Source organism: Patiria miniata, unplaced genomic scaffold (assembly GCF_015706575.1).
Source record: "Patiria miniata isolate m_02_andy unplaced genomic scaffold, ASM1570657v1 HiC_scaffold_22, whole genome shotgun sequence".
In the NCBI taxonomy this organism is placed as follows: domain Eukaryota; kingdom Metazoa; phylum Echinodermata; class Asteroidea; order Valvatida; family Asterinidae; genus Patiria; species Patiria miniata.
This window is the reverse complement of record NW_024037061.1, coordinates 4,012,778-4,040,439: the sequence shown is the minus strand read 5'-3', so window position 1 is coordinate 4,040,439 and position 27,662 is coordinate 4,012,778. Positions and strand designations below refer to the sequence as shown.

Here is a 27,662-nt window from a genome sequence, read left to right as displayed (position 1 = left end):
CGGTGTGCACGTCCAATCCCATCCTAACGTGTGTGTAGAGAAGTGCACTATTCGTCTGGCCCTGCTAACGAGGCAAGTTTTTGTCACTTCGTGAAAACAGAAAAACACGGATTTCAGGCATTTTGTCAAATGTTTGTTTACGATAATTACAAAAGTAAACAATATTTCGCTTTGAAACTCGGCCAAATTCTTCTTTTTGTCAAGTGCAATAAATTGGGCGGCAAAACTCAAAATCAAGGTTTTTGTCACTTCGTGAAAACATCGTCGATTTAGAAGAAATCAAGAAATGTAGGTGGTTTCCAAGAATCTGTCAATTGACTGATTTTTGGAAATAAAGAGTGCTATGGACAAAATTGTGTTTTGTGATCAAAAGGTTGTTCAAGGTTTTTTCGCTGTTTTCTCAAAAAGTGTGATATCCACCGAGCTTAAACCATTGCTGTGACGTCACACTATTGTTAAAATTGTGGATTCGGAACTACGAATCTCTTACACTGGTCACAAAGTGTGGATTCGGAATGACGAATCTTTAGTAAAGTGTGGCACGTCGGACAATTGTTCTTCATAATGAACCTGAATAGGACCGTCTGCGTGAAAATTTGCTTTCCGAAAATTACCGAAAATTCACTGTCAGATTCTCTGCCGTCACTGCAAAATCTACTTTTAGTCAGAAAGAAATCATCGTCTGAACTATCCATTTTGACGTAAGGAGCCTATACACACAAAATGACTTGGTTGTACGGGTGTGGCGATGCACATGCTAAACACACCAGGAAAAAATGTGGCAACCTGACGCCACTTCCGCGCTTGTGTACAAAGTCTATGGAGAGTCATTTCAAGTATTTCCTAACAAAATTGGAAACATTTCTCAGGCCCAGATTCATGTCTTATCGTCATCATGTCTTATCGTCATTTTTGCAACAAATGACCTTCATTGAGATGATTATGAAGAAAAAAGTGGCGTCAGGTTGCAACATTCTTTCCAATACTTCTGTTGACGCAATGGTTTAAGTCGAAGAATACACTCGCAAGTGTGGATTTTTAATTTACGAATTCACTCGGCGCTTCGCGCCTCGTGAATTCTTAAATTGCGAATCCACACTTTCTCGTGTATTCTCCTTAACTGAAACTTCAACGGGTAATAGGTTTTGAACAGTCATCTTGGGATTTTGAGCCTGCCTTCGAACTGCCCAATTACGTACTGGTCCCTTTTCCCGTTTTTGTACATCATCGACCCGACTTGATGTTTTTGTTTTGTTGTTTTCTAGGGGGATGTTTTGTACCAGAGACGGCCGAGTCCGAATTGACCAAGACCGCTGAGCTCTTCTCGGTTCCCGTCAATGACCTACAGGAATGCCTGACCAGCCGCATTATGCAGACTACCAAGGGAGGCCACAGGGGAACGCTCATCAAGTAGGAAGAGTGTTTCATTAACCCTTTCTTTTACCATGGGCGACTTTTGTCGACAAGAAGAACCCCCTGCTGATTCCCATGGGCGACTTTAGTCGACCAGGAAACCACACACAGAACACCCTCAACACAGATATATTTACTACTTTTCAGAAAGGCGGCATGTTGATATGTTTGGCCGCCCATACATCAACCGTATACCAACTGAAAGAGTGTTTTCGGATCGTTCTAATGGTGTAGTTATTCATAGTGGTACCATTACCAAAATTTAAGAAAAGTGCTTCAGAAGTATCCACGCACAATTTGAGGTATGGAGTGCAATTTGGTCATGTGGTGAAATGGCTTGCAGTTTGATAAATGGGACCACATGAACAAAAAGGCATAACTTTCTTATATTTGCACATTTTAACATCACATAAAAGAGCAAGGTTCAAGGAACAAACTTTACACACAACACCTATGATTTAAATCACTCCTTGGCAGTGATAATCTGGGTTGAAAAAAGTGGCTTTTCGAATTGTGGTCATTTTTGTTCACGCTCTAGTGATTTCCGCATGACTGAGCAAACAATTTGGTCCTGGGGAGAGCCAAGTCATTAAACAATGTGGTAATGAAAGGGTTAAACCCAACTCTTAAAGCACTTTTTTCACCTGATCCCTAATTGACTGAGTGTATTTTTTTTTGCCAGTTACCCAGACATAAGTGTTATAGTTGAAGGACTTGTGATGGATCATAAGACATCATAAGTCTGTCACAATTCAATCACTAGTTGATCACAAGTCAATCACAAGTCCGTCACAAGTCATCATGAGTCAATCACAGTCCATCACAAGTCCATCACAAGTCCATCACAAATTAGATTTTCATTTCTTTAGTGATTCGTTGTTGTGTTAGTACATGGCAGTAAGCCAATGAGCAAACTTTTCTCACAAATGTTTTCAATGAGCAGATTTCTCGGTTCACATTTGAACAGAAAACCCCTGAAGTGAACAGTGTCTTCCTGAAATGACATCACAGCAACAGCGCCCTCAGTTGTCCAAAAGAGCATGGAAAATTAAAGAAGTGCACTTTTGAATAAAATTAACCAGAAAGAGATGTCTGATAGTTTTCATACATTAAAGAGGAGTAGAAAGTTGCACAAAATGTGTTCCTGAAGAAAAATTCATTTCATGGACACTTTAATTTTGGCATATTTTGAGTGGTTCTAAAATATTTCCAAATCGTGGAGCATTTGGTCAGTTTTCCACTGGTATCTATTGTCTGATTACCGTGCAGGGTACCGCTGAACGTGGAGCAGGCGTGCAATGCTCGGGACGCCCTCGCCAAGACGATCTACTCGCACCTCTTTGATCGCATCGTCCAGCGAGTCAACGAGTGCTTCCCATTCAAGTCCTCCGCGTCATACATCGGCGTGTTGGACATTGCCGGCTTCGAGTTCTTCACTCTCAACAGCTACGAGCAGTTCTGTATCAACTACTGCAACGAGAAACTCCAGCAGTTCTTCAACAAGCGTGTCCTCAAAGAGGTACTTATGATATTTATTTCAGTACTTGGTTTTGCCCTTCATCGATGTATTAAAGTAATAGTCCATCATTTGTAATTTGTGCATTTTGTTCATTTGAAGCAACAAAAGTGCTCAAAATCTAAAGAAGGGTACTGAACAACTAACCTGATGAAGTTTCAGCTCAGCTTCAGCTGTATATTCCGAGAAAAACGGCATTCTAGGATCTCAATTTCAAATCAAAAGTTGCTGAATCATGTTTTGAATTGCGCCTGAATTCAGCGTCCGAGACACGTTCTCGCTGATCCGAATGCAGCTACGCGATGTCGCGCACTGATCCCAGTTATAGCAACCGGGGGAGCGTGTGCGTCGTGCCAATGCTTGCGCGCGCTTCACCGAAAAACAAAACGAACTACTAATTTAAATGTTCCTATGGTGCGTCTTAAGAAGCACCGTTGGAAAGGCCTTCTTTTGTTGATTACTTCAAAATGACAGCTTGCCAGAAAGAATAATTTCACAGGGAGTTTAGTCTCCTTACTATCTTTCAACCAAGTATGTTTTTCAACAAGAATTACGCCAGCTACTTTTCGGATAGCTGCAAATGATGGACTATAGCTTTAACACTGTGTACTCAGTGTTGTCCCGAGTGATACTGAGAAAAACAATTCACAAACTAGAAATGTGTTTGTGGACAAAGACTTCGGGATAGTGGTCTAAGTGTCTGCCAAGTCTGAAGTCATGCAATCAGACATACGAAAGTGCCACAGTGTATGGTTGGAAGAAAAACGTGTACAAAACCTATGGAAAAAATAAAACAACCTTTAATGTGACGCAATTTGACACCTGATGATGTCATCGTGACAATAATCTTCTAGGACCATCTTCAGGTGATGGTCTAAGCGTATGTCAAGTCTTAAAGTCAGTCAGACTTACGAAAGTGCCAAAGTGTATGGTTGGAAGATAAACGTGTGCAAAACCTACGGAGAGGAGTCTAAAAAAGAAGAAAAGAAAAAAAAGGAGAAAACAAACTTAAACGAAAACAAGAGCTGTTTCGGCGGTGTACACTGAAACAGCTAAGTACTCGGTACGGACTCGAACCACTGACCTGTTTATTAGTGCAGACGTCTTACCACTCGACCACCCAGCTTCTAATTCAAAGTGTTCAATCGGTGTTGCTCATTTTCACAGGAGCAAGAGTTGTATCAGAAGGAAGGTCTGGGAGTCAACGCTGTGCAGTACGTGGACAACCAAGATGCAATCGGTACGTTCTGCTTCAAAGGCAGTGAGGATATTCATTGCATTTTGTACTTTTCCAATAATAACACCACTCAAAAATCCAAAGAAGAACGTTCAAAACCTAACCTGTTGAAGTTTCAGCTCAGTGGGTATTACACTTTTCGAGAAAACATTGAATATCGTGCACAACCTTTTGATCACATAACACAATATCGTCAATAGCATTCTTTATTTCCAACGTTTATTCAATTCGGGCGATTCACAATGCAGTGCGCCACCAAGAGTTTGCCATGGAGAGTTCATTTTTCCCAGTGCATTGTGGGAGATGGTCGACAAATTCGCAGCGCGGGACATTTGAAGATGTTTGTTTTTCCGGTCAGTAGTTTCGAAAGCGTACGATTCAAGTATATGTTTGCCCGTTTGTTTTCTTTTGATCAATATGGTGAATTTTTGTAAGGCGGCAGAACGCTATGCCCCAATCTGCAACAAATTAGCTCAAGTTGTCTACTGACACTCATTCAAATGGGCCATGTTTTGTCGACCGTAAACTTGAAAATTTGACTCTCCGTGGCAAACTCTTGGTGGTGCACTGCATTGTGAATCGCCCAAATTGACTGATCGTTGGAAATCGTCTACATTTCTTTGATTTTTTTCTAAATGACTGCAAGCCAGACAGAATAATTTCACAGGGTGTCTAGTACCAGTGCAATCTGTAATTATTCAAGTCAGCTTTTGGATAATAATTTTGTAGGTTACTTTTGGGAGGAATGCAAATTATCCTGTATGCCTTCAGAGGGTTAGCACAGAAATTCATTGCCAGCGATATATTAGTACAGAATTGTGCTTATTAACAAAATGAGGATTTGTAAGAAAAACTGTAATGACAAGAAACCAATTGACCTCTTATACATGTACCTATGTGTGTGTATTTCACTTTTATCTCATGTACCTAATGCACCTTATGTAAAACTGGCCAATGATCTCACGTCTTTTAAAACTCTACCGGGCAAATAAATAGATGAAAGTTACAGGCGTATAGGGATTTATTTTTGGTTCTTGGGGAGTGGTGTGGGTTTTATATATGGTTTGTATTTTAAGAACAGTTGCCTTTTAACTAATGGACAAGGGAAAAGTGAAAGTTAATTTTTAAACAAGATAATGGAATTTTTAACTCGGGATTCGGTTCCATTTTAAATCTGTTTATCTATACATCGTCTGTTTTAATCTAGGGTTTTAATTTTGTGTGGTTTTAATTGCTTGGGTTATACATCGTTTGTTGTAATTTAGGGTTTTCATTTTGTGTGGTTTTATTTCCTTGGGTTATTTTTAGTAATGTTTTCATTATGTCTTTTACTGTGTTTTTTTTTGTAATTTTTGTCGTTATTATACCATGTTTTTATGTAATCCAGGGCCCCCAGGGAGAACAGTTCATTGACAACTGATGGGGCTACCGTGATAAAATAACACGAAATAAATAAATAAATAAATAAAATCATTGCCATATTTTCTATTTTCAAAATGCTGTCTTTCTTCAGATCTGATCGAGGGCAAACCGTCCGGTATTCTGGAACTATTGGATGAAGAGAGTAAACTGCCCAGAGCCAGTCCCAACAACTTCACTCACACAGTGCATCAGAAACACAAGAATCACTTCCGACTGGAGGTAAGACAAATTGCATCAGCGTCAGCTTTCATAAAAGTCTTTGAATGTCATCAGCTTTTCAGTTTTTAGTAATCTTCCTCCCTTTTTAAGGACAGGGCAGTTCATCTGAAGTTATATTTACGTCTTCTTCTTTTTTCTTCAGATACCAAGGAAGTCCAAGTTGACTAGTCATCGTAATCTACGAGACGACGAAGGCTTCCTCATTCGGCACTTTGCCGGTGCCGTGTGCTACCAGACGGTGAGTGCAGGGATTATTCTATATTTTTTTACATTCATGCAAAACTTGATGCATTCCAGAGAATAGACTCTGGAGTCATTCCATAGTACTGCCATAATTAATCTTATGAAGTCTTGTGCGATCACTCCAGTTTCAAACATCAAACTCTTCATGTACATAATTGGTTTGGCGTGACACTTGAATGCCAGTTCGAAACAGTCATTAGAAATATCCCACATTTGATATTTAGATCATTCTATTCTTTCTTGTCCCTGATGCAGTTACATATCCAGTGGAGGGGTAAAGGGGGCAACTTGCCCCCCCCCCCCCCCACCACCACAGCATTTGAAAGAAAAAAAAAAAAAATTCAGAAGATTTTAAGAAGGTTCAGACGGCGATACAGTAAAGTCTTAATTTTGCCCACCCTGGCATAAAAGTTGGATATGCTATTCGCTCGTACCCCCCGCCCTGCAAACAGGACGCTGGGATACTCTGATGAATTCACGCTCTGATTGGTTGGATTTTGCGTGACCTGTGACCTGCGCGTCATCAAGGTCATGACTCTGCAAGGTTTGAAACGGCCGTTAAGACTGATTCATTACTCTTTTAATTTATTCCATTCTAGAGATCTTTTTTTTCTCGTTGAAAAGCGAAAAAATGTAGGAAATTCTGTAAAACTTATTGTAAATTTACAATTCCTGTCACTTGCTCAGGCTCCGTTTATTTAATTCCGAACGGTGCGACGCTCAAAATTTTGTCCACATGGTTCGCAATGAAACAGAAATCACATCCGCTATGGAATGTGCGCATTTCTATGGGAAGTTTTCAGATACCATTTGCGCACATTGTCTAACTGCGGTCTTGAACAGCTGCAGCCAGATGCTTTATACATAGGTCATAGGCCACTTCCTTCACAAGATTCTGTGAAGCTCATCAGAGTATCCCAGCGTCCTGTTTGCAGGGCGGGGGGTACGAGCGAAGATATGCTACTGCGCTGTTTATACTTCGGAGTGCTGTGACATCTATGAATTTTGAATAAATCTGGACGCACTCCTTAGTGTATTCTTTCTCTATGAGTGATTCTGTGAAGCAAACGAAGTACTCCAAAATAGATTTTAGTTTGAAGGCATTTTTGTTGACTCTTGAATGGCAAAGTTCAGAGGTAACATGGACAAGAAAAAATGCCACACATTGGACCCTTCATTTCATAGAATGACCCGTTTGTGTTCCCCGCTCAGAGTGAGTTTATTGAGAAGAATAACGACGCCCTCCATTCCTCCTTGGAACATCTGGTGCAAGAGAGCAAGGAGGAGTACGTCAAGAGTCTCTTCCCTGGACCCCCGGCTCTTCCCTTCATCTCTAAGCTGGCCTTCGAGAGTATTGGAATGAAATTCAAGGTTGGTGAGAACTCGTGCTCATACTCGTACTCAAACACATTTTTTTGTATTCGTACTCGAACTCATGAGAATGTACTCGTACTTGTACTCATGAGAATGTACTCTTACTAATGAGAATGTACTCGTACTCGAACTGAAGTACATTTTTTGGTACTCGTAGTCATGAGAATGTACTCGTACTTGTACTGATGAGAATGTACTCATACTCATGAGAAGGTTTGTGGAGTGCTGTGGCCTCGTGGTTAAGGGCACTGGATTCGTGGTCTGTGGGTAAAGCTGCGGGTTGTGGGTTCGAGTCCAGCCGGGGTCATGGTGCGTGTGCCCTTGAGCAAGGCACTTTGTCACTCATTGCTTCTCTCCACCCAGGAGTAAATGGGTACCTGTGAGGGCAGAGATGGTTATGGTGATTGAATAAGCTTGCTTGCGCCTAACAGGCAGCATCGAGCTGTATACTCCCCAGGGAGCTGAGATGGTATTTGGAATGTTTAATTGGCCCAGTGATCAGGGGTAATAATAATGCTGTAAGCGCTGTGATTTAGTTTACTAATAAGAGCGTTCTTAAATGCTGATTATTATTATTATGATTTATTCAGTATATTCAGGCAGTGGCAGTTCACAATCCTTTCTCGTGATACAATTGCGTCATTCTTATTGAATCGGTCATTTAATGTCTTAAAGTATAATTAGTTGAATTTTTTGTTGATTCCACCAGACACAACTCAATCTGTTAATGGACAAACTGGAGAGCACCGGTTCTGCTTTCATCCGTTGCATCAAGCCCAACGGCAAGATGGTGGAGGATCTGTTCGAGGGAGGGCAGATTCTCAGTCAGCTCCAGTGCTCAGGTACGACAAGTTACCCCAGATCCATAAACCAAGGGTTTAACTCAAAAGTCACAAGTCCAGTCACAAGTAACAGATGAACGTTAACACTGGAATGCCTTTGTCACTGTTCGTTTGAATACCTATTGACTTGACTTGGGACAGGATGACTTGTGATTGACTTGTGATTGACTTGTGATGACTTGTGATTGACTTGTGATTGACTTGTGATGACTTGTGGTTAACTTGTGATTGACTTGTGGATGACTTGTGATGACTTGTGATTGACTTGTGATGACTTGGGATGACTTGTGATTGACTTGTGATGACTTGTGATTGACTTGTGATGACTTGTGATAGCTTTTGATTGACTTGTGATTGACTTGTGTGCTTAACTTGTGATGACTTATCATAACTTATAGTGATGTATAGTGACTTGTGATTGACTTGTGATGACTTGTGATTGACTTGTGATAGACTTGTGACGACTTGTGATTGACTTGTGATGACTTGTGATAGCTTTTGATGACTTCTGATGACTTGTTATTGACATTTGGTGGCTTCTCATGACTTATAGTGACGTATAGTGACTTGTGATTGACTTGTGATGACTTGTGATGACTTGTGATGACTTGTGATTGGCTTATGATTGACTTGTGATGACTTGTGATTGACTTGTGATGACTTGTGATAGCTTTTGATGACTTCTGATGACTTGGAATTGACATTTGGTGGCTTGTGCTTAACTGTGATGACTTATCATGACTTATAGTGACTTGTGATTGACTTGTGGTGATTTTGGTAGAGTCCAGTTGACTTGTGATTGTCTGATTGTCTTGTGATTGACTTGTGATTGACTTGTGATGGCTTGTGATAGACTTGTGATTTACTTGTTATTGACTTGTGATGCCTTGTGCTTAACTTGTGATTGACTTGTGATGACTTGTGATTAACTTGTGATGACTTGTGATTGACTTGTGATGACTTGTGATTGACTTGTGATGACTTGTGATAGCTTTTGATGACTTCTGATGACTTGTAATTGACATTTGGTGGCTTGTGCTTAACTTGTGATGACTTATCATGACTTATAGTGACGTATAGTGACTTATGATTGACTTGTGATTACTTGTGATTGACTTGTGATTGACTTGTGACTGACTTGTGACGACTTGTGATTGACTTGTGATGACTTGTGATAGCTTTTGATGACTTCTGATGACTTGTAATTGACATTTGGTGGCTTGTGCTTAACTTGTGATGACTTATCATGACTTACAGTGACGTATAGTGACTTGTGATTGACTTGTGATGACTTGTGATTGACTTGTGACTGACTTGTGACGACTTGTGATTGACTTGTGATGACTTGTGATAGCTTTTGATGACTTCTGATGACTTGTAATTGACATTTGGTGGCTTGTGCTTAACTTGTGATGACTTATCATGACTTACAGTGACTTGTGATTGACTTATGATTGACTTGTGATTGACTTGTGTGCTTAACTTGTGATGACTTATCATAACTTATAGTGATGTATAGTGACTTGTGATTGACTTGTGATGACTTGTGATTGACTTGTGATAGACTTGTGACGACTTGTGATTGACTTGTGATGACTTGTGATAGCTTTTGATGACTTCTGATGACTTGTTATTGACATTTGGTGGCTTCTCATGACTTATAGTGACGTATAGTGACTTGTGATTGACTTGTGATGACTTGTGATGACTTGTGATGACTTGTGATTGGCTTGTGATTGACTTGTGATGACTTGTGATTGACTTGTGATGACTTGTGATAGCTTTTGATGACTTCTGATGACTTGGAATTGACATTTGGTGGCTTGTGCTTAACTGTGATGACTTATCATGACTTATAGTGACTTGTGATTGACTTGTGATTGACTTGTGGTGATTTTGGTAGAGTCCAGTTGACTTGTGATTGTCTGATTGTCTTGTGATTGACTTGTGATTGACTTGTGATGGCTTGTGATAGACTTGTGATTTACTTGTTATTGACTTGTGATGCCTTGTGGTTAACTTGTGATTGACTTGTGATGACTTGTGATTAACTTGTGATGACTTGTGATTGACTTGTGATGACTTGTGATTGACTTGTGATGACTTGTGATAGCTTTTGATGACTTCTGATGACTTGTAATTGACATTTGGTGGCTTGTGCTTAACTTGTGATGACTTATCATGACTTACAGTGACGTATAGTGACTTGTGATTGACTTGTGATTACTTGTGATTGACTTGTGATTGACTTGTGACTGACTTGTGATTGACTTGTGATGACTTGTGATAGTTTTTGATGACTTCTGATGACTTGTAATTGACATTTGGTGGCTTGTGCTTAACTTGTGATGACTTATCATGACTTACAGTGACGTATAGTGACTTGTGATTGACTTGTGATGACTTGTGATTGACTTGTGATTGACTTGTGACTGACTTGTGACGACTTGTGATTGACTTGTGATGACTTGTGATAGCTTTTGATGACTTCTGATGACTTGTAATTGACATTTGGTGGCTTGTGCTTAACTTGTGATGACTTATCATGACTTACAGTGACTTGTGATTGACTTATGATTGACTTGTGGTGATTTTGGTAGAGTCCAGTTGACTTGTGATTGTCTGATTGTCTTGTGATTGACTTGTAATTGACTTGTAATTGTTTTATGATTGACTTGTGATTGTTTTGTGATTGTCTTGTGATCGCCTTGTGATTGACTTGTGATTGACGTGATGATTTATGCTAGAGTTCAGTTGACTTGTGATTGACTTATGATTGACTTGTGGTGATTTTTGGTAGACTGAGGAACATAATGTCTCATGATGAAAATTAAATAAAATCTGGAGTTTCTTATTCTGTTCAGGAATGGTGACCGTATTGGACCTGATGCAGGGAGGCTTCCCATCCCGTACACAGTTTTCCGATCTCTATGACATGTACAAGAAGTACATGCCTGCCGAACTGGTTCGTCTAGATCCCCGACTCTTCTGCAAGGTAAGTCAAGGGGCCTCACCACAAGGGGCCTGACCGTGAGGGGCCATGGTCCAGTGGTTACCGCGTTTGACTCACATGCAATGGTACATGGGTTCGAACCCTGACGGGAAACATGGAGCTTGTGTTCTTGGGCAAGACACTTTACTCCAATTGCCTCTCTCCACCCAGGAGTATAAATGGGTACCTGTGAAGGTAGAGACCACAATGCGCTGATCTTGAGCTGCTGCAGAATAAAAAACATTGGCTCATGGCCTGATGAACAGGGGTAATAATTGTGAGGCGTTTTGAGACCTTTGGTATAAAACACTATATAAGCACCACAATAATTTTCATTATTTGGATTTTTTTCTTTCAATTTTACTTTTGTCTGTAATTATACCTTTATTTGTTTGCAGTTAAAGGGAAAATACAACATTTGCAAACATCAAAAAAATAAAACTACCAAATCATTTTGAAATACCTTGCTGGACTGTTAGTGAATGACAGTGTAAAGCATCCTGTAAAATCATGGCACCTGGTATACTGTCATTTTCAAGAAAAGTGGTATTTTTGTATCAATTTCCAACGCTGATCGGCCGATCAGCGTTGGAAAACAACTGGCTTTTTTTTCAAATACTGGCCCCAGTTGACCATGGCACTTGTTTGCAATCGATTACACACCTATGAACGGGTACAAGCCAGCTAGACTGGTTCCCTGGCCTTACAATTCCACAATATATGTAAACTGCTCTGTTTCATCTTAAATGGAGTCAGGGAACCAGACTACAGGAAAATGATTGTTTTTATTGGTTTTTATAGCATTTTCGAACCCAAAACCTCAAAAAAGTCAGTGTTACTATATTTGCTATATATTTCCAACCCCCCTATTCCATCCATTTCTGAAAATTACAGCAAAAGCAAATGATGTATATTCCCTTTAACGATTCTTTCCAGCTTGACTAATTTTTCTTCTTATCGCGCCTCTCCCATAGGCCCTGTTCCACGCCCTGGGCCTCGACGACCGCGACTACAAATTCGGCCTGACCAAAGTCTTCTTCCGTCCGGGCAAGTTTGCTGAGTTTGACAAGATGATGAAGGGCGATCCGGACACCTTGCGGGAACTGATCAAGAAGGTCCGTCGCTGGCTGATCTGCACTCGCTGGAAGAAGGCGCAGTGGGGGACGCTGATGGTCATCAAACGTAAGACAAAATAATTAATAAACAATACATAAAAGGCAGATAGGATCATTTGCGTTTCATGCATTTTGTTCGTTTCCAATTATGTGACCCTGGGTGTTAAGATTTGAAAAGTAGGAAGAGGACTCGGCGATTTGGTTTCTGTTTTGTGCTGGTTTATTCTGCATAAACGGGAAAAGGAAAGCAAATTATGACATGGTCTTTCCTCGTCTCCGGTCAGCATTGCAAAGACAATTAATATTTACAAGCACATAATTAAATGGAATAAATAAAATGAAATAAGAGTGCAAACTTTCTGCATCTACATTATTTCTAGGAACACTTAACTATTAACGATAATGGCGGCTTTTGGTGGTTTCCCGCCAAACCGTATCGTACAGCCGCCATCTTGGAAAATTACGGTTTTTACTGAAAATAGCATCAAAATCCAAGATAATGAAACAAAATACTTCAAACTACTCGTTCCAGAAGATTGAGAAGATAATGCAATAATAATTTACAGTAAATCTAGACTGATTAAAGTTCAGAATAATTCAAAACCGAAAATAAGCGGGAACATGCTCACATGAATCTGTGCTTCGAAAGAGCAACACTTACTAGCAGAATCATTGAGAAAATTACATGTATACATCTACATAACTGTTCATTATAAATTAACTATGAAATGTAAAAGTTAAAAGTTTCAGCTCAGTGGATGTTGCACTTTCGAGAAAAACAGTAAAAAAAAACAACACTATGCACATCCTTTTGCTCACAAAACACGATTTCGTCCATAGCACTCTTTATTTCCAAAAATCAGTCGATTGACTAATCGTTGGACATCACCTACATTTCGTGATTTCTCCTAAATGACAGGAAGCCAGACGGAATAATTTCATGGAGTGTTTAGTACCAGAATGATCTTTAATCCAAATAAGCATTTTGATAATAAATTCAGTAGATTACTTTTGAGATAAATACAGATTATTATTATAATTATTATTAATCATTTCTGGTAATGAAACCAAGGATTCCTCAAAAGCGCCCTAGGCACTGTAGCTCGCAAGCCTGAAGAAACCTGTGGAGAGAAGACAATGAGAAGAAGTTACAGTTTTAGAGGTGGGAGGAAATGCCCAGAAGAATATTCTGGGGAAAACCCACGGAATCAGGCAGGGACTGAAAACCCAATCCACATATTGGCCCAGGCGGGATTCGAACCCGGGTCACAGCGGTGGAAGGCGAGGAAAATACCGCTACGCCAACCTGACTCCCCGATGATCTTATATGCCTTTAAATGTGTAATTGTGTTGTTTACATAAAAATGGCAGTCTATGTATCCTTCCTTCAACTCTGTAAAAAAACAAAATGTAAAGTTCGTTCATGCGATAATGACATGAAAAATACAAGTTTTAAAGGTATTGCTGTGTTGTTCACATAAATGTTGGGTGTTTTTTTTTACCCGAATTCAGTGAAGAACAAGATTCTGTACCGTCGAGCGTCCCTGGTCAAGATGCAGAGCATGGTTCGTATGTTCCTGGCCGTCCGCAAGCATCGCCCAAGATACAGAGGTCTGATGCAGGTCCGCAAACTGCAGAAGGAATTCCTACAGATGAACGAGATCGGTATGGAGTTCATGCAATGTATTAATTTACTGTACAATATTTTAACCAGTTCGCGCCGGGATCATTTTGTCATTGACCGGACTCAGGCGCGGGGTTGTTTTTCACGAACCTCGATGCCAGACGGGTTCAGGCCGTCATCTGCGGGTAGCACACCCTGATATTGTTGATGTACCCTAACGTGGCGCGGCCCCAACGTGGCGCACTTTGATTTTTCGCCTGTAGCGCCTGCCTAGAGCAAAAGTTTAAACTGAAATTTCACAGAAAGTGAAATTTCATCAAGTTCTAAACACTCCTGTTCATAAATCGCGAGTTTATTTACCCGTAAAAAAGTTAGAAGAAAAATTTAATTTGGCGTGATTTTCCGATTTTATTTTCAAGTGCTGAGTGAACCCTTTGAAAATGCCCTGAAAAATAAGAAAATAATTTTCTGACAAACATCTGGCTGGGTATGTAAGTAGAGATAATAATTATTTAACAGAGTCTACATCACTCTACTTACCTGTAGAGCGAATACTACATATGCATTGTTCCCTATGCCGGCAGGCAATTTGCTAAGAGTTTTACATACAATAGCGCCCTCACGTGTCCTACCCACGACGCCCTGTGACATGCGCACTACGTTAGCGTCCTCTTTTTCTCTTAGCCGCAGGCGAGGTATAACGTGGAATTTCAATCGACCTGAATTTCACTATTTTATTGGTACCTCTTTTGCTTGGAGAAAGCTATTTCGAAGAAATAAAGAGAAAGTGTTTATTGTAGAGTTGTTCTAGTGAAGTATTTGAGTGAAAGTGAAGTAAGAAATGTGTAAATCTAGGAAGTTGGGGAGGACTGGGTGTGTCGATAATGGAGGGACGTACATCCCACCAGACGAGCCCGAGTTCTCGGGGGACTGCACCGGTGATGGTACGTCACCGCGGCAGCAGTCCCCTAGTCGGCCCCTTCAGCCACTGCCGGCTGTCGGAGCTGACGGACCCGTTGACCAAGCGGGGGGCCGTACAACCCCACCGTCTTCGGTCAATATTCACGGGTCCGCCCAACTGAAGGGGAAACGCACCGGCAAGACAAGGAAATTGTCTGACGCCGGGGCAGTACCCATAAAGGGACGTACGGCAAAAGGTGGCCCCGCTACGGGGCGCACCGTGCCTGTCCCTGGCCCGTCTACGGGGCACACGCAGCCGGAGGAAGTACTCCTCCATGGCTCAGTGCACCCAGGCCCACCCAGCCCCGTGATTACCACGATGCCTGGGGATGGGCTGTTATATGGCCGGTTAATCGACCGTTAATCTACGGGGCACACGCAGCCGGAGGAAGTACTCCTCCATGGCTCAGTGCACCCAGGCCCACCCAGCCCCGTGATTACCACGATGCCTGGGGATGGGCTGTTATATGGCCGGTTAATCGACCGTACAGCACCCGCCTATGTTACCGGCGTGGGGGCGCTGTCGGCCGCCCGGGCTATTGATAGCGTAGAGCCGAATCCCTGGGATTCCCCCAGAGCGTTAACGCTACGCTCGGAGGGCCATGCCTCTACATCGGATTTTATTCGTTGTTCGGGCATCCCCGTGTCCCCGCAATCCTCGGCAACTACTCGGAGTCGTTCTTCAAAAAAAAAAAAAAAAAAAATCGAAAAAGAATCGCCGTTCTTCGACGAGTTTTAGTGAGTCATCCGATCAATCACACCGCGGGAAACGCCACAAGGGTAGCGACCCGATTTCACGCGATGATTTTTTGGAGGCTTTTCACTCCCTCGCGGCCTCATTGTCGGGCCGACAGGGAGACTACGTTCACAGCTGGATGACTCCGGGCCAAAGCGACGGCCGTGGTGGGGTGACTACAGACCAGCGGACAATGCCGTGCACGGAGAGCCGTGCACCGGCGTCACCGCCCGGTATTAGTTTACACCCATCGGTGTCACTAGAGTCCGAGCGGGGCTCGATACCGTGACGGCGCTGCTTCGCCCCCGGGGCCTGGTTCCCATTCCCCGGTGACAACTCGCCCCCGTACTCTGACAACTCGGCGGACGAGAGCGAGCTGACCCGAAAAAAAAAAAAAAAAAAATTAAAAAAAAAAAAAAAAAAAATTTTAAAAGGGCCAACGGGATATGATCAGAGTTCTGAATCTTCCTGCTGGGACCGAACCTCCTCCTCCTCCTGAACGTCAGTCATTCAAGAAGAGATCGGGACCGACGGCAGAACCGGTCCGGGCGTTTCCCACAATGCCCCTGGACCGCGTGTGCGTTGACCACATCGATGGGATAATGCACGCAAAGACATGGAGTGCCTATGCTAAGCGCGTAGACTCGTATTATCATTTTCCCCCAGGGGATTTTGAGAAATATTTCTCAACTCCAGTCCTGCCGGACTCGGCCATTGACAAACTCGCCGCTGACCGAGGGACAGCTTCATCCAAAGTTCCTTTTTACAGACAAGACCCGTGGAAAACTGGAGGATGTCACCCGTAGAATGGACTTGGCGGCACGCATGGGTATGCGTGCGACGTCCTTTCTTCTTCTCCTATCAGAGTACCTGGCACTGGGATATGAAGAAGATTCGGTGATACCAGCCGACATGATGGTGGCTGCTCTCCATTGCCTCGATCGCGGCCTGTGCTCCACTCTCGACCAGTTTGCTAGAGTGTCGACCTTAGCAACATCGTCACGCCGCGCCAATGTGCTAGATGCGCTTTTCCTCCCGTCACCGGGAGCACGTAAGCGTCTCGACGAACTTCCGCTTTCAGGCCCGGACTTATTTTCTGGTAAGTTCCAGGAGGCCATGGAGGCCGAAGCAAAGCGCCTCAAGGCCACTGAGAGAATTAATCTCAAGAAACCGGCCGAGTTGAAAACTGCGGACAAGACAAAGAAACAACCTTCTTTTGTCATTCCCTGACGCCGCCCGGTCAGGGCGGCCCGTGGTGGATTTCGTGGGCGCGCCGATAAGACGGTGGGCCCGCGTTATTCACAACCACATACCGGACAACGGCGTCCCCAGTCGGGACGCGGTTTCCGGGCGCCCACTACCCGGTACACCGGGGCGTGGCGCAAGTGACTTATGCGTCTCCGAACGGCCTCCCGTTCGTGGGGTCCTGGGTGCAGGTGACTTCCGACCGGTGGGTCCTCGAAACGAACAGCAGCAGTTACGCGCTCGAGTTTACGAGGACACCCCCCCCCCCCCCCCCCATTGGACATGCTTATTCGGACAACGCCCATACTGCCCGACACAGCAAAACGCCGCTCCCTCGAGGAGGAGATCGACGCCCTCCTTCTAAAGAGAGCAGTTCGTGTTGTCCCCCAAGGGGGGACCAGGGCAGGTTTCATGTCAACCTTCTTCTTGGCCCCCAAGAAGGAGACCGGCGTGTGGCGTCCAATATTGAACTTAAAACCCCTCAACAAGTTCATACGTCCGAAACGTTTCCGCATGGAAACGTTACGGACCATTCTCGTATAGACTTGAAAGATGCGTATTTTCACGTACCGATCAGGCCGGAGCACCGCAAATTCCTACGTTTCCAATACAAAGATATACTGTACGAATTTGTGGTGCTCCCATTCGGGCTACCCACTTCTCCGCAGGTGTTCACCTGGATCGTGAAGACGATCGGGGCGGCACTGTGGCGACGAGGGATCATGATATTCATGTACCTCGACGATTGGCTAGTACATGTAGTGGGTCGTTCTCGAGGGGAGACGGAAGCGGCGCTCCAACTAACGTGGCACCTTGCTACCGACCTGAGATTTCTCATTAACACCAAGAAATCCCACCCAGTCCCCTCTCGGGTTCCCACCTTTCTAGGTGCATCCCTCGATCTTCGCAGGGGATTGGCCCGTCCATCGGAGGACCGCCTGCTGAACCTTCGGCAGTGCGTGTCCCTCTTCCTCCCGACGGTAGTGGCTCCGGCCCGAGCCTGGCTCAGGCTGTTGGGCCTTATGGCCAGTCTGGTGGACTTAGTGGATTTTTGCAGGCTGAGGATGAGGCCAATTCACCTTCACCTGCTGTCTTTCTACAGACCCCGCTGGCACCCGATCGACCATCCGGTGCCCACTACGTCTTGGCTAGTCCCCCACCTTCGTTGGTGGCTAGTCGAGGCCAATATAATGCAGGGCCGCGTTTTCCGCCCGCCCCGCCCGTCGGTACTTATCACAACCGACGCGTCAGGGTACGGCTGGGGGGCTACCCTCCACCCGCGACAGGTCGCGGGCGTGTGGGGCCCCGCACATCAATCGTCCCACATCAACGTCCTGGAAATGCTGGCAGTCACCAACGCACTAAAACATTTCCAGTCGGACGTCAGAGGGCAAGCAGTCCTGGTACGATGCGACAACGCCACAGTGGTGGCATACATCAATCACCAGGGTGGCACTCGGTCAGGCCATCTGTGTGCACTAACGTGGGATCTCACCCTCTGGTGCATACATCACGGGATAGCACTGTCGGCAGTACACATCCCGGGGGAAGAGAACGTCACAGCCGACGCTCTCTCCGGAGGCTGGATCGCCCCGACAGAGTGGTCACTGCTCCCACAGGTGGCTCAGTCGATCTTCCGACTAATCGACCGGCCGCATGTGGACCTATTCGCGTCGCGAATGAAAATCAGCTACCGATCTACTGCGCGAGGGACCCAGATCCCAACGCGTGGCAGACCGATGCACTGTCGGTGCGGTGGGACGGCCTACTGGCCTACGCCTTCCCACCCATCTCCCTCGTTTCTCGAGTGCTGACCAAGATCGAGCAGGAGGATTGCCGAATTCTCCTCATAGCCTGTTCTGGCCCCGCCAGCCGTGGTTTTCCCCGGCTCGGCCGACTCTTGGTTCACCGCCTGGTAATTCTACCGAGGAGGGCCGATCTCCTTTATCAGCCCAGCTCGGGAATCAGTCACCAGGCTCTGGGGGATCTTCACCTGACGTGCTGGGTATTGTCACGCGATCCCTCTGCTCAGCAGGCCTTTCGCGACGAGCTGCAACAATTGCAGCTCAGTCCCGTAGAGCCTCAACCAGAAAGGTGTACGATAGCCGACTACGCCATTTCTTAAATGGTGCAGACAGCAATCCATTCATCCCCCCAATACTTCTGTAGGGGAAGTGGGGGATTTCCTCCTATACCTTTTTAACAGTGGGCTCACGACGGCCACGGTCAAAAATTATCGATCGGCCGTTGCCGTGATCCATCAGGGATTTTCGGACGGTTCCTCCGTTTCCGGCAACCCTGCAATTACCCCACTGATCAAGGGGATGTTTAATACTCGTCCCCCAGTACGCACATTAATCCCATCTTGGGACCTCTTCAGTGTATTATCTACACTGGCGAAGGCTCCCTTTGAACCAATGAATTGCTCAACTTTGTTACAACTCTCCATCAAAGTAGCTTTTCTATTGGCTGTCGCTACGTCCCGACGACGTAGTGAACTACACTCGTTATCGATGCAGACAGGACACATCCGGTGGGAACCGGGGGGTGTCCGCCTGATCCCTACGGCCGGTTTTCTCGCAGAGAACCAGTCGCAGACCTTTACACCCCCGGACATCTTTGTCCCGGACATCAAGTCTTTTTCGAACGAGACAAATGACAACTTTGGTGCCAGTTCGAGCACTTAAGTTGTATGTCAACCGTACGAAGTCACTTCGTACGGGACACAACAAATTATTCATCGCAACGACCCCGCCCCATGGGCCGGCGTCCCGCGATACAATCACTCGCTGGATCGTGACAGCTATCCGTTCCGTACCGGGCGGCTGGCCAGCGACCCAGGGACCCATTCGAGCGCATGAGGTCAGGGGAGTGTCCACCTCGTGGGCCTTTTTTAAAGGTGTCCCCCTAGGTGACATCGTCAAGGCAGCCTGCTGGAAGAACCCTAACACGTTCTCCGAATGCTACCTGAAAGATGTCCTCCAGGTAGATGGCAAGGCTGGAAGAGAAGTGCTGCTGGCGGCCAGTCGAGCCTCACGGAAGCACTAACAGGTGAGCATATAAATATACATATATATTTGTATGGGCATTAAGTTTAATTAGGTGTACCTATCATGGGTTCATCCCCATAATGGTTACACCCCCCTGACTTTTTGCGCACGAGCTCTTTGGGTTCCCCTTACGAGGTGAAACCTGGAGCGTCTGGGGTGTAGGTTTTTTGGTTTGGTGTTGTTTGCCTTTGGACACGCCTCATGTCCTACACCCCTGTAGACATACGGTAATTTGCGTATACCCACCGCCTTACTCGGTGCGAGTCTATGCATATGTAGTATTCGCTCTACAGGTAAGTAGAGTGATGTAGACTCCCCCCCACAGTAGTGTGGTTGGGGTCTACGAGCGAATACTTACCTGTAGAGCACCCCTCCCTCCTTCCCCACTATACTCGATTCCTTGAGTGCTTACGCAAGTAACGCTTGAGAAAAAGAGGACGCTAACGTAGTGCGCATGTCACAGGGCGTCGTGGGTAGGACACGTGAGGGCGCTATTGTATGTAAAACTCTTAGCAAATTGCCTGCCGGCATAGGGAACAATGCATATGTAGTATTCGCTCTACAGGTAAGTATTCGCTCGTAGACCCCAACCACACTACTGTGGGGGGGAATTTATCAAGTTTACAGAAATTCTTAAATATTAATTTGGAATTTTCCGAGATTTATTCAAGTGCGCCACGTTAGGGAACACTCCGACAATTTGTGCCCAATTCCGGACGCCACCATTTTTGAATTTCGGATTAAATTTTATGAAACTGAAATTGTTCACAGAGGTTAACTAGCAAGCATTAAAAAGGTAAAAGTACTAGCATTTTACTGCACGAATTTGAGGTTTGTCAACAAAGAAGTTTGGCAACACTACACGAGGAAAGTCGGGTAAGCTTCGAAGTGCGCCAAGTTAGGGAACACGGCTATATTTCCGGCCTCGCTCGCTGCGAGCGAGTCACAGCTCTTTACGTGCCTAGCTCTTCACATGTTTATCCGTCGTCCGTTCCGAATACTGTAAAACTTTTACATTCATTAGTCATTTAATGAATGTGACCTACTGAGGCAAAATGAGGAATGTCCCCCAAAACCTTGTTTTAAGAAATCGAAGCCTGAAGTCGGATATGCTAGAAAAATCATGTCAAAATTTATATTGATTGTTTTGTATTTTTGAGTAGCTATACGTTTTCGGAATAAATACCAACAAAAGTGGAAAAACTGAAGAACCTTTTTCACTACCGATGGTAGCACAATGCATGTGTTTTTTTCAAAGCAGTTTTTCTTGAAATGAGGTTAGAGAAACTTGGCAGGACACTGTGTTGAAGTTCCTGCGTCATATCTTTGGAATAAATTAAGCTACAAAAATACATTTGGTATCATTGGAAAGCCAATGATTTGCGCTTTAACATGATGTACAAAACTTGAAAGTCAAAGATGGGGGTTATTCCTCATTATGCTATGGCAGGTCACAAATGAACAATTGTGTTCAGATTTTATGTTCTCATAGACCATGCCTTGACGAACATTTTTGATCGTCAACGCAAAGTCGGCTGACTTTTCCTTCCTTGGTTACCAGACGGTCAAGGTTAGGTGAATTCAAAATACCAAAAGAAGCTTCATTTTTAAAACAAACAGACTTTCTGCCAAACGGTTCAAGCACTGTAGATGTAATCATCGTTCGAGGATGAACCCCTGACGACGATGTGGTAATTTTTGTGACGTCATCGTGACATCATCATATATCAAAGTTACGAGCAATTTAAGAGGTCAAATCTCTACTTTTTCTTTTTGATTTGTCCTTTTCAGCCAAGGGTGTTGAGGACGCAACCACCAGGAAGCACGCAGAGGATGTCGGCAAGGAACTGGCTGCACTCGTCCACAAGATTAAGGTGAGCTTTATTTTATAGAGGGTTGGAAGTAGGAATTGATAGGTGCATAACCAGATATCTGGACAAGCTCTTTGTAACTTTTCTGCTTTCATTTTAAAAGTCGTCGTCGGGCAATCCTCGATTCGAGGAGTTGTGACTTTTGCTGCTGTCTCCCTCACTGTTGATGACTGGTCTCGTGGCTATATAGTCCCAGCCGTGACTGTATTGGTCGTCCACAGATGGAGCAGGAGAAATGCGGGATTGAGTAAGGCTGAGACGCCCGTTCTTTCCTTCGGCGTCTTTTCTCGTCCTCCTGCTGAAGGCGTGAGGTCTTGAAAAGCTGAGCTCCACATGTGATGGTGGAGCGCCAGGTGGAGCGGATAGCTGCTTTGTCCTCCCAGGTGTCAATGGGAATTCCACAGCGGTGCAGGTTCAGTTTGAGGAGGTCCATCAAACGTCTTTTGGGTCTTCCACGTGGACGCTTGCCAGAGCTGAGTTCAACAAAAAAAAGTTGTTTCGGTAGAACGGTGTCCTCCATCCTTCTCACATGCCTGAACCACTGCAGTTGACGTCTCACAATCATGGCTTCGATACTGGTCATCTCAGCACGTTGGAGAACATCAGAGTTACGGATGTGAACAAAGAAATTGACTGGAGCGGGGTTTGAACCTGCAAGCCCCGGATTGGTGTTCCGGTGCTCTACCAACCGAGTAGTCCATCCTTATTTCGGCAGTTCTGTGCGACCTCTGGACAGGTAATACGGAGGTCCCAGGCTCAAACCCCGCTCCAGTCAATTTCTCTGTTCAATGTTAAAAACTTATTATGACGCACCGAGTCAGTTTCCCTTCTTGCTTTATTTGAAAACTTTTCTGATTTGCTGGAAAACTTTTCCGATTTCTTAGATTAGACTCGTTTCAAATATTTGGCTTGATTGATGTCTTCCCAGACAAACACCAACCTGAAACGGCGGGATATCGAGGACGCCCACCTGATCCTGGCGGAGAAAGTACGCCGTCAGATCCAACTCCTGATGCAGAAGAAAGCGGCCGAGGAGAAAGAGCGGGAACGCCTGCGCCGCATCCAGGAGGAGATGGAGCGAGAACGGAAACACCAGGAGGAGCTGGAACGCCGCCGCAAGGAGGAGGAGGCAGAGAGGGAGAGGAAACGTAGACTGGACGAGGAAGAACGAAAGAAGTAAGTGTGAAGAACGATCGTGCAAAATGAGACGGAACTGGGCACAGGCGGAAGTGGAGAAATCACGCAGATTTGATCACGCTTCACTGCTCTCCACAGTGCTGTTTCGTGTGCAGTGACTCTTTGTGTGACACAGTTACTTTAACACTTCATATCCCTTCACCTGAAACGGACCTGCAGGGTTTTAGAGGGTTATTGATATAGCTCTGAATATTGACTTCTTGCTAGGAGGGTTAATGTAGTTGGGATATTTTGTTTCGCTAGGAAAGAAGAGATGGAACGACGACGTATTGAGGAGGAGGCCTCGCTGCAGAAGCGGCTTGAGATGGAACGCAAGAAATTGGAGGAGGAGAGACGCCAGTTTGAGTTGGACAAGAAGAAACAGGCTGAGGAGACGGCCAGACTGCAGGAACAACTTAGAAAGTAAGAAAACTGTTAAACAACCCACCTCAACCCAGCCCACCCCAACCCAACCCAACCCAGCCAAGCCTAACCCAGTGCATCCCAATCCAACCATTCTGTCCCAGTTCTATACACCCAGCCCAACCCAGCACCAACTCAACCGAGCCCAGTCTAACCCAACCCAACCCAGTCAAGCCTATCCCAATGCATCCCAATCCAACCATTCTGTGCCATTTTGTACGCCCAGCCCCACCCAGCACCAACTGAGCCCAGCCCCTCCCAACCCAAACCTGTCAAGCCTAGCCCAATGCATCCCAATCCAACCATTCTGGCCCAGTTCTATACCCCCAGCCCAACCCAGCGCCAACTGAGCCCAGCCCACCCCATCCCATCCCAACCCAACCCAACCAAGCCAAGCCTAACCCAGTGCATCCCAATCCAACCATTCTGGCCCAGTTCTATACCCCCAGCCCCACCCAGCACCAACTGAGCCCAGCCCATCCCAACCCAACCCAGTCAAGCCTATCCCAATGCATCCCAATCCAACCATTCTGTGCCAGTTTTGTACGCCCAGCCCCACCCAGCACCAACTGAGCCCAGCCCCTCCCAACCCAAACCTGTCAAGCCTAGCCCAATGCATCCCAATCCAACCATTCTGGCCCAGCTCTATACACCCAGCCCAACCCAGCGCCAACTCAACCGAGCCCAGTCTAACCCAACCCAACCCAGTCAAGCCTATCCCAATGCATCCCAATCCAACCATTCTGTGCCAGTTTTGTACGCCCAGCCCCACCCAGCACCAACTGAGCCCAGCCCCTCCCAACCCAAACCTGTCAAGCCTAGCCCAATGCATCCCAATCCAACCATTCTGGCCCAGTTCTAAACCCCTAGCCCAACCCAGCGCCAACTGAGCCCAGCCAATCCCATCCCAACCCAACCCAGCCAAGCCAAGCCTAACCCAGTGCATCCCAATCCAACCATTCTGGCCCAGTTCTATACCCCCAGCCCCACCCAGCACCAACTGAGCCCAGCCCATCCCAACCCAACCCAGTCAAGCCTATCCCAATGCATCCCAATCCAACCATTCTGTGCCAGTTTTGTACGCCCAGCCCCACCCAGCACCAACTGAGCCCAGCCCCTCCCAACCCAAACCTGTCAAGCCTAGCCCAATGCATCCCAATCCAACCATTCTGGCCCAGTTCTATACCCCCAGCCCAACCCAGCGCCAACTGAGCCCAGCCCATCCCATCCCAACCCAACCCAACCAAGCCAAGCCTAACCCAGTGCATCCCAATCCAACCATTCTGGCCCAGTTCTATACGCCCAGCCCAACCCAGCGCCAACTCAACCGAGCCCAGTCTAACCCAACCCAACCCAGTCAAGCCTAGCCCAATGCATCCCAATCCAACCATTCTGTGCCATTTTGTACGCCCAGCCCCACCCAGCACCAACTGAGCCCAGCTCATCCCAACCCAACCCAGCCAAGCCTAGCCCAGTGCATCCCAATCCAACCATTCTGTGCCAGTTCTATACGCCCAGCCCCACCCATCACCAACTGAGCCCAGCCAATCCCAACCCAACCAAGCCTATCCCAACGCATCCCAATCCAACCATTCTGTGCCAGTTTTGTACGCCCAGCCCCACCCAGCACCAACTGAGCCCAGCCCATCCCAACCCAACCCAGTCAAGCCTAGCCCAATGCATCCCAATCCAACCATTCTGTGCCAGTTTTGTACGCCCAGCCCCACCCAGCACCAACTGAGCCCAGCCCATCCCAACCCAACCCAGTCAAGCCTATCCCAATGCATCCCAATCCAACCATTCTGGCCCAGTTTTGTATGCCCAGCCCCATCCAGCACCAACTGAGCCCAGCCCCTCCCAACCCAAACCTGTCAAGCCTAGCCCAGTGCATCCCAATCCAACCATTCTGGCCCAGTTCTATACGCCCAGCCCAACCCAGCACCAACTCAACCCAGCCCACCACAACCCAACCCAACCCAGCCAAGCCTAGCCCGGTGCATCCCAATCAAACCATTCTGTCCCAGTTCTATACACCCAGCCCAACCTAGCACCAACTCAACCCAGCCCACCACAACCCAATCGAGCCCAGTGCATCCCAATCAAACCATTGTGTCCCAGTCCTATACACCCAGCCCAACCCAGCACCAACTCAACCCAGCCCACCACAACCCAACCCAGCCAAGCCTAGCCCGGTGCATCCCAATCAAACCATTCTGTTCCAGTTCTACACACCCAGCCCAACCCAGAACCATCTTAACTCAGCCCAGCCCACCCCATCCAAGCCAAGCCTAACCCAGTGCATCCCCATCCCAATTTGTGTAATCACAGTATATTTTCTGCTTAATTCCAGACAAGCTCAGTTGGAGCAGGAGCGACGTGATCATGAGCTGGCGCTCCGCCTGGCTCAGGAGGCTGAGTCTCAAGTAGTGCCAGTTGAGGAACCAGTCAGGTGAGTCTAATCTCAAGAGCAGGGCGAGGCAAGCGGTCTTTGCATTGATGTAAAAAGAAGAAAACAACAAGTCTGTCTCGCACTCCTGTATCTCCAGTTTTCTTGAAATGAAACAACTGAGAATATTTCTATTTCTCATAGATGGGAAGTTTTCTATCCAATCAAATGCAGCTACCTGTTTATACTCCTGCAGTGTGAGAGGCAAATTGGAGTAAAGTGGCTGGCCCAAGGACACATCATCAAGATATGCAACGGAGGGGACCCCCCCCCCCATTTTTTGTGTTGGGCATTTTGTTCCTAGAATCTCACGACTTCTTTTGAGATATGTAGGGAGATGGTCTACAGTGTGCAAAGGGTTTGGGGACCAAAGGGGGGGGGGTGTACCCCTTGGTCTCATATGGCCAGCAGCTGGTTTCGAACCCCTGACCCTTTCATCATGAGTCACAAACCGTAACCATGAGACCACTAGGCCACTTTCCTGATACAGCTGTGCTATAAGTCAACCCTTTCATATCCAGTACTACACTAAAATTTTATTGTCTGGAAGTAAATTCTTAATTGGGTCCTGATTCTCATTTGGTCACCAGAATGGATATGGCATCTGTGGTGAACGCTGCCATGGTCGCGGCCGCACCCCAGCCCAAGTACGACTTGTCCAAATGGAAGTATGCCGAACTGCGAGACACTATCAACACATCCACAGGTAAGCTTGTCCAAAGACTTCTGTCATAAAATGGAGTCAGGGAACGACTGTTATATTTCTGTTCCGTTGACCTCGGGGTCACTTAGTTATGGGCTACAGAAACCCAATGGCATATCCTCTTATTAAAAAATTTCAAGGGGCATCCAGCTACATGTAAAGTAATAGTGGCAGGGCTCTAACTTCCTCAACCCCACAAAATCCTCCGGAATCCTACAAAATCCTACGGAGTCCTACACAATCCTACGGAATCCTACAAAATCCTACAAAATCCTCGAACTTTATCAGGAAATCAAGCCTCTTGTATAGTAATAGCGGCTAGGCTATACCTTCCTCAATTCTACAAAATCCTCCATTAACTTTCGAAATCTGACAAAATCCTATGAAAAGTTTCCTGTGGATTTTGATGGATCTGGGAGGGTTTAGGATAAATGCTGTCCATTTCTGATGCAAGAAGACAAGTCATTCATTCTTTGTGTCTGTTTGATAGATGTTGATTTGCTGGCTGCTTGTAAGGAAGAGTTCCACCGTCGTCTGAAGGTCTATCACGCCTGGAAGATGAAGAACAAGAAACAGACGGCGGTAAAGCAAGAGAGAGCTCCTGAAGCAGTCATGCAGAACAGTGAGTTATCAATCTCAACAGCTCCTTAGGGCAAGCCCTGTCCCATCTAAACAAGGCCCCCCCTCCTCTCCAAAGCTATCCCCTCCCTCTCCAAGCAAGTCCCTCCTCTCCAAGCAAGCCCCTCCCGTTCCAGGCAAGCCCCTCCTGTTCCAAGCAAGCCCCTTCCCTCCAAGCAAGCCCCTTCTCCTCCAAGCAAGCCCCTTCCCCTCCAAGCAAGCCCCTTCCCCTCCAAGCAAACCCCTTCTCCTCCAAGCAAGCCCTTCCCCTCCAAGCAAGCCCGTTCCCCTCCAAGCAAGCCCGTTCCCCTCCAAGCAAGCCCCTTCCCCTCCAAGCAAGCCCCTTCCCCTCAAAGCAAGCCCCTCCCCTCAAAGCAAGCCCCTCCCCTACAAGCAAGCCCCTTCCCCTTCAAGCAAACCCGTTCCCCTCCAAGCAA

At 46.0% G+C, this 27,662-nt stretch overlaps 1 protein-coding gene across 2 annotated transcripts in view; it reads left to right on the top strand.

The window, feature by feature from the left end:
• LOC119730165 (unconventional myosin-VI-like) overlaps positions 1 to 27,662 on the top strand; it is a 47,708-nt gene that overhangs the window by 18,465 nt on the left and 1,581 nt on the right. For both annotated transcript variants that reach the window (XM_038202946.1, XM_038202948.1), the window contains 16 exons: positions 1,266 to 1,410; positions 2,683 to 2,932; positions 4,097 to 4,169; positions 5,680 to 5,807; positions 5,950 to 6,045; positions 7,263 to 7,421; positions 8,134 to 8,266; positions 11,131 to 11,261; positions 12,233 to 12,440; positions 13,886 to 14,038; positions 21,780 to 21,862; positions 22,788 to 23,035; positions 23,300 to 23,458; positions 25,809 to 25,907; positions 26,495 to 26,610; positions 27,098 to 27,229. In XM_038202946.1, the coding sequence (XP_038058874.1) occupies positions 1,266 to 1,410; positions 2,683 to 2,932; positions 4,097 to 4,169; positions 5,680 to 5,807; positions 5,950 to 6,045; positions 7,263 to 7,421; positions 8,134 to 8,266; positions 11,131 to 11,261; positions 12,233 to 12,440; positions 13,886 to 14,038; positions 21,780 to 21,862; positions 22,788 to 23,035; positions 23,300 to 23,458; positions 25,809 to 25,907; positions 26,495 to 26,610; positions 27,098 to 27,229 (2,313 nt within the window). The remainder of the gene's footprint in view (positions 1 to 1,265; positions 1,411 to 2,682; positions 2,933 to 4,096; positions 4,170 to 5,679; positions 5,808 to 5,949; positions 6,046 to 7,262; positions 7,422 to 8,133; positions 8,267 to 11,130; positions 11,262 to 12,232; positions 12,441 to 13,885; positions 14,039 to 21,779; positions 21,863 to 22,787; positions 23,036 to 23,299; positions 23,459 to 25,808; positions 25,908 to 26,494; positions 26,611 to 27,097; positions 27,230 to 27,662) is intronic.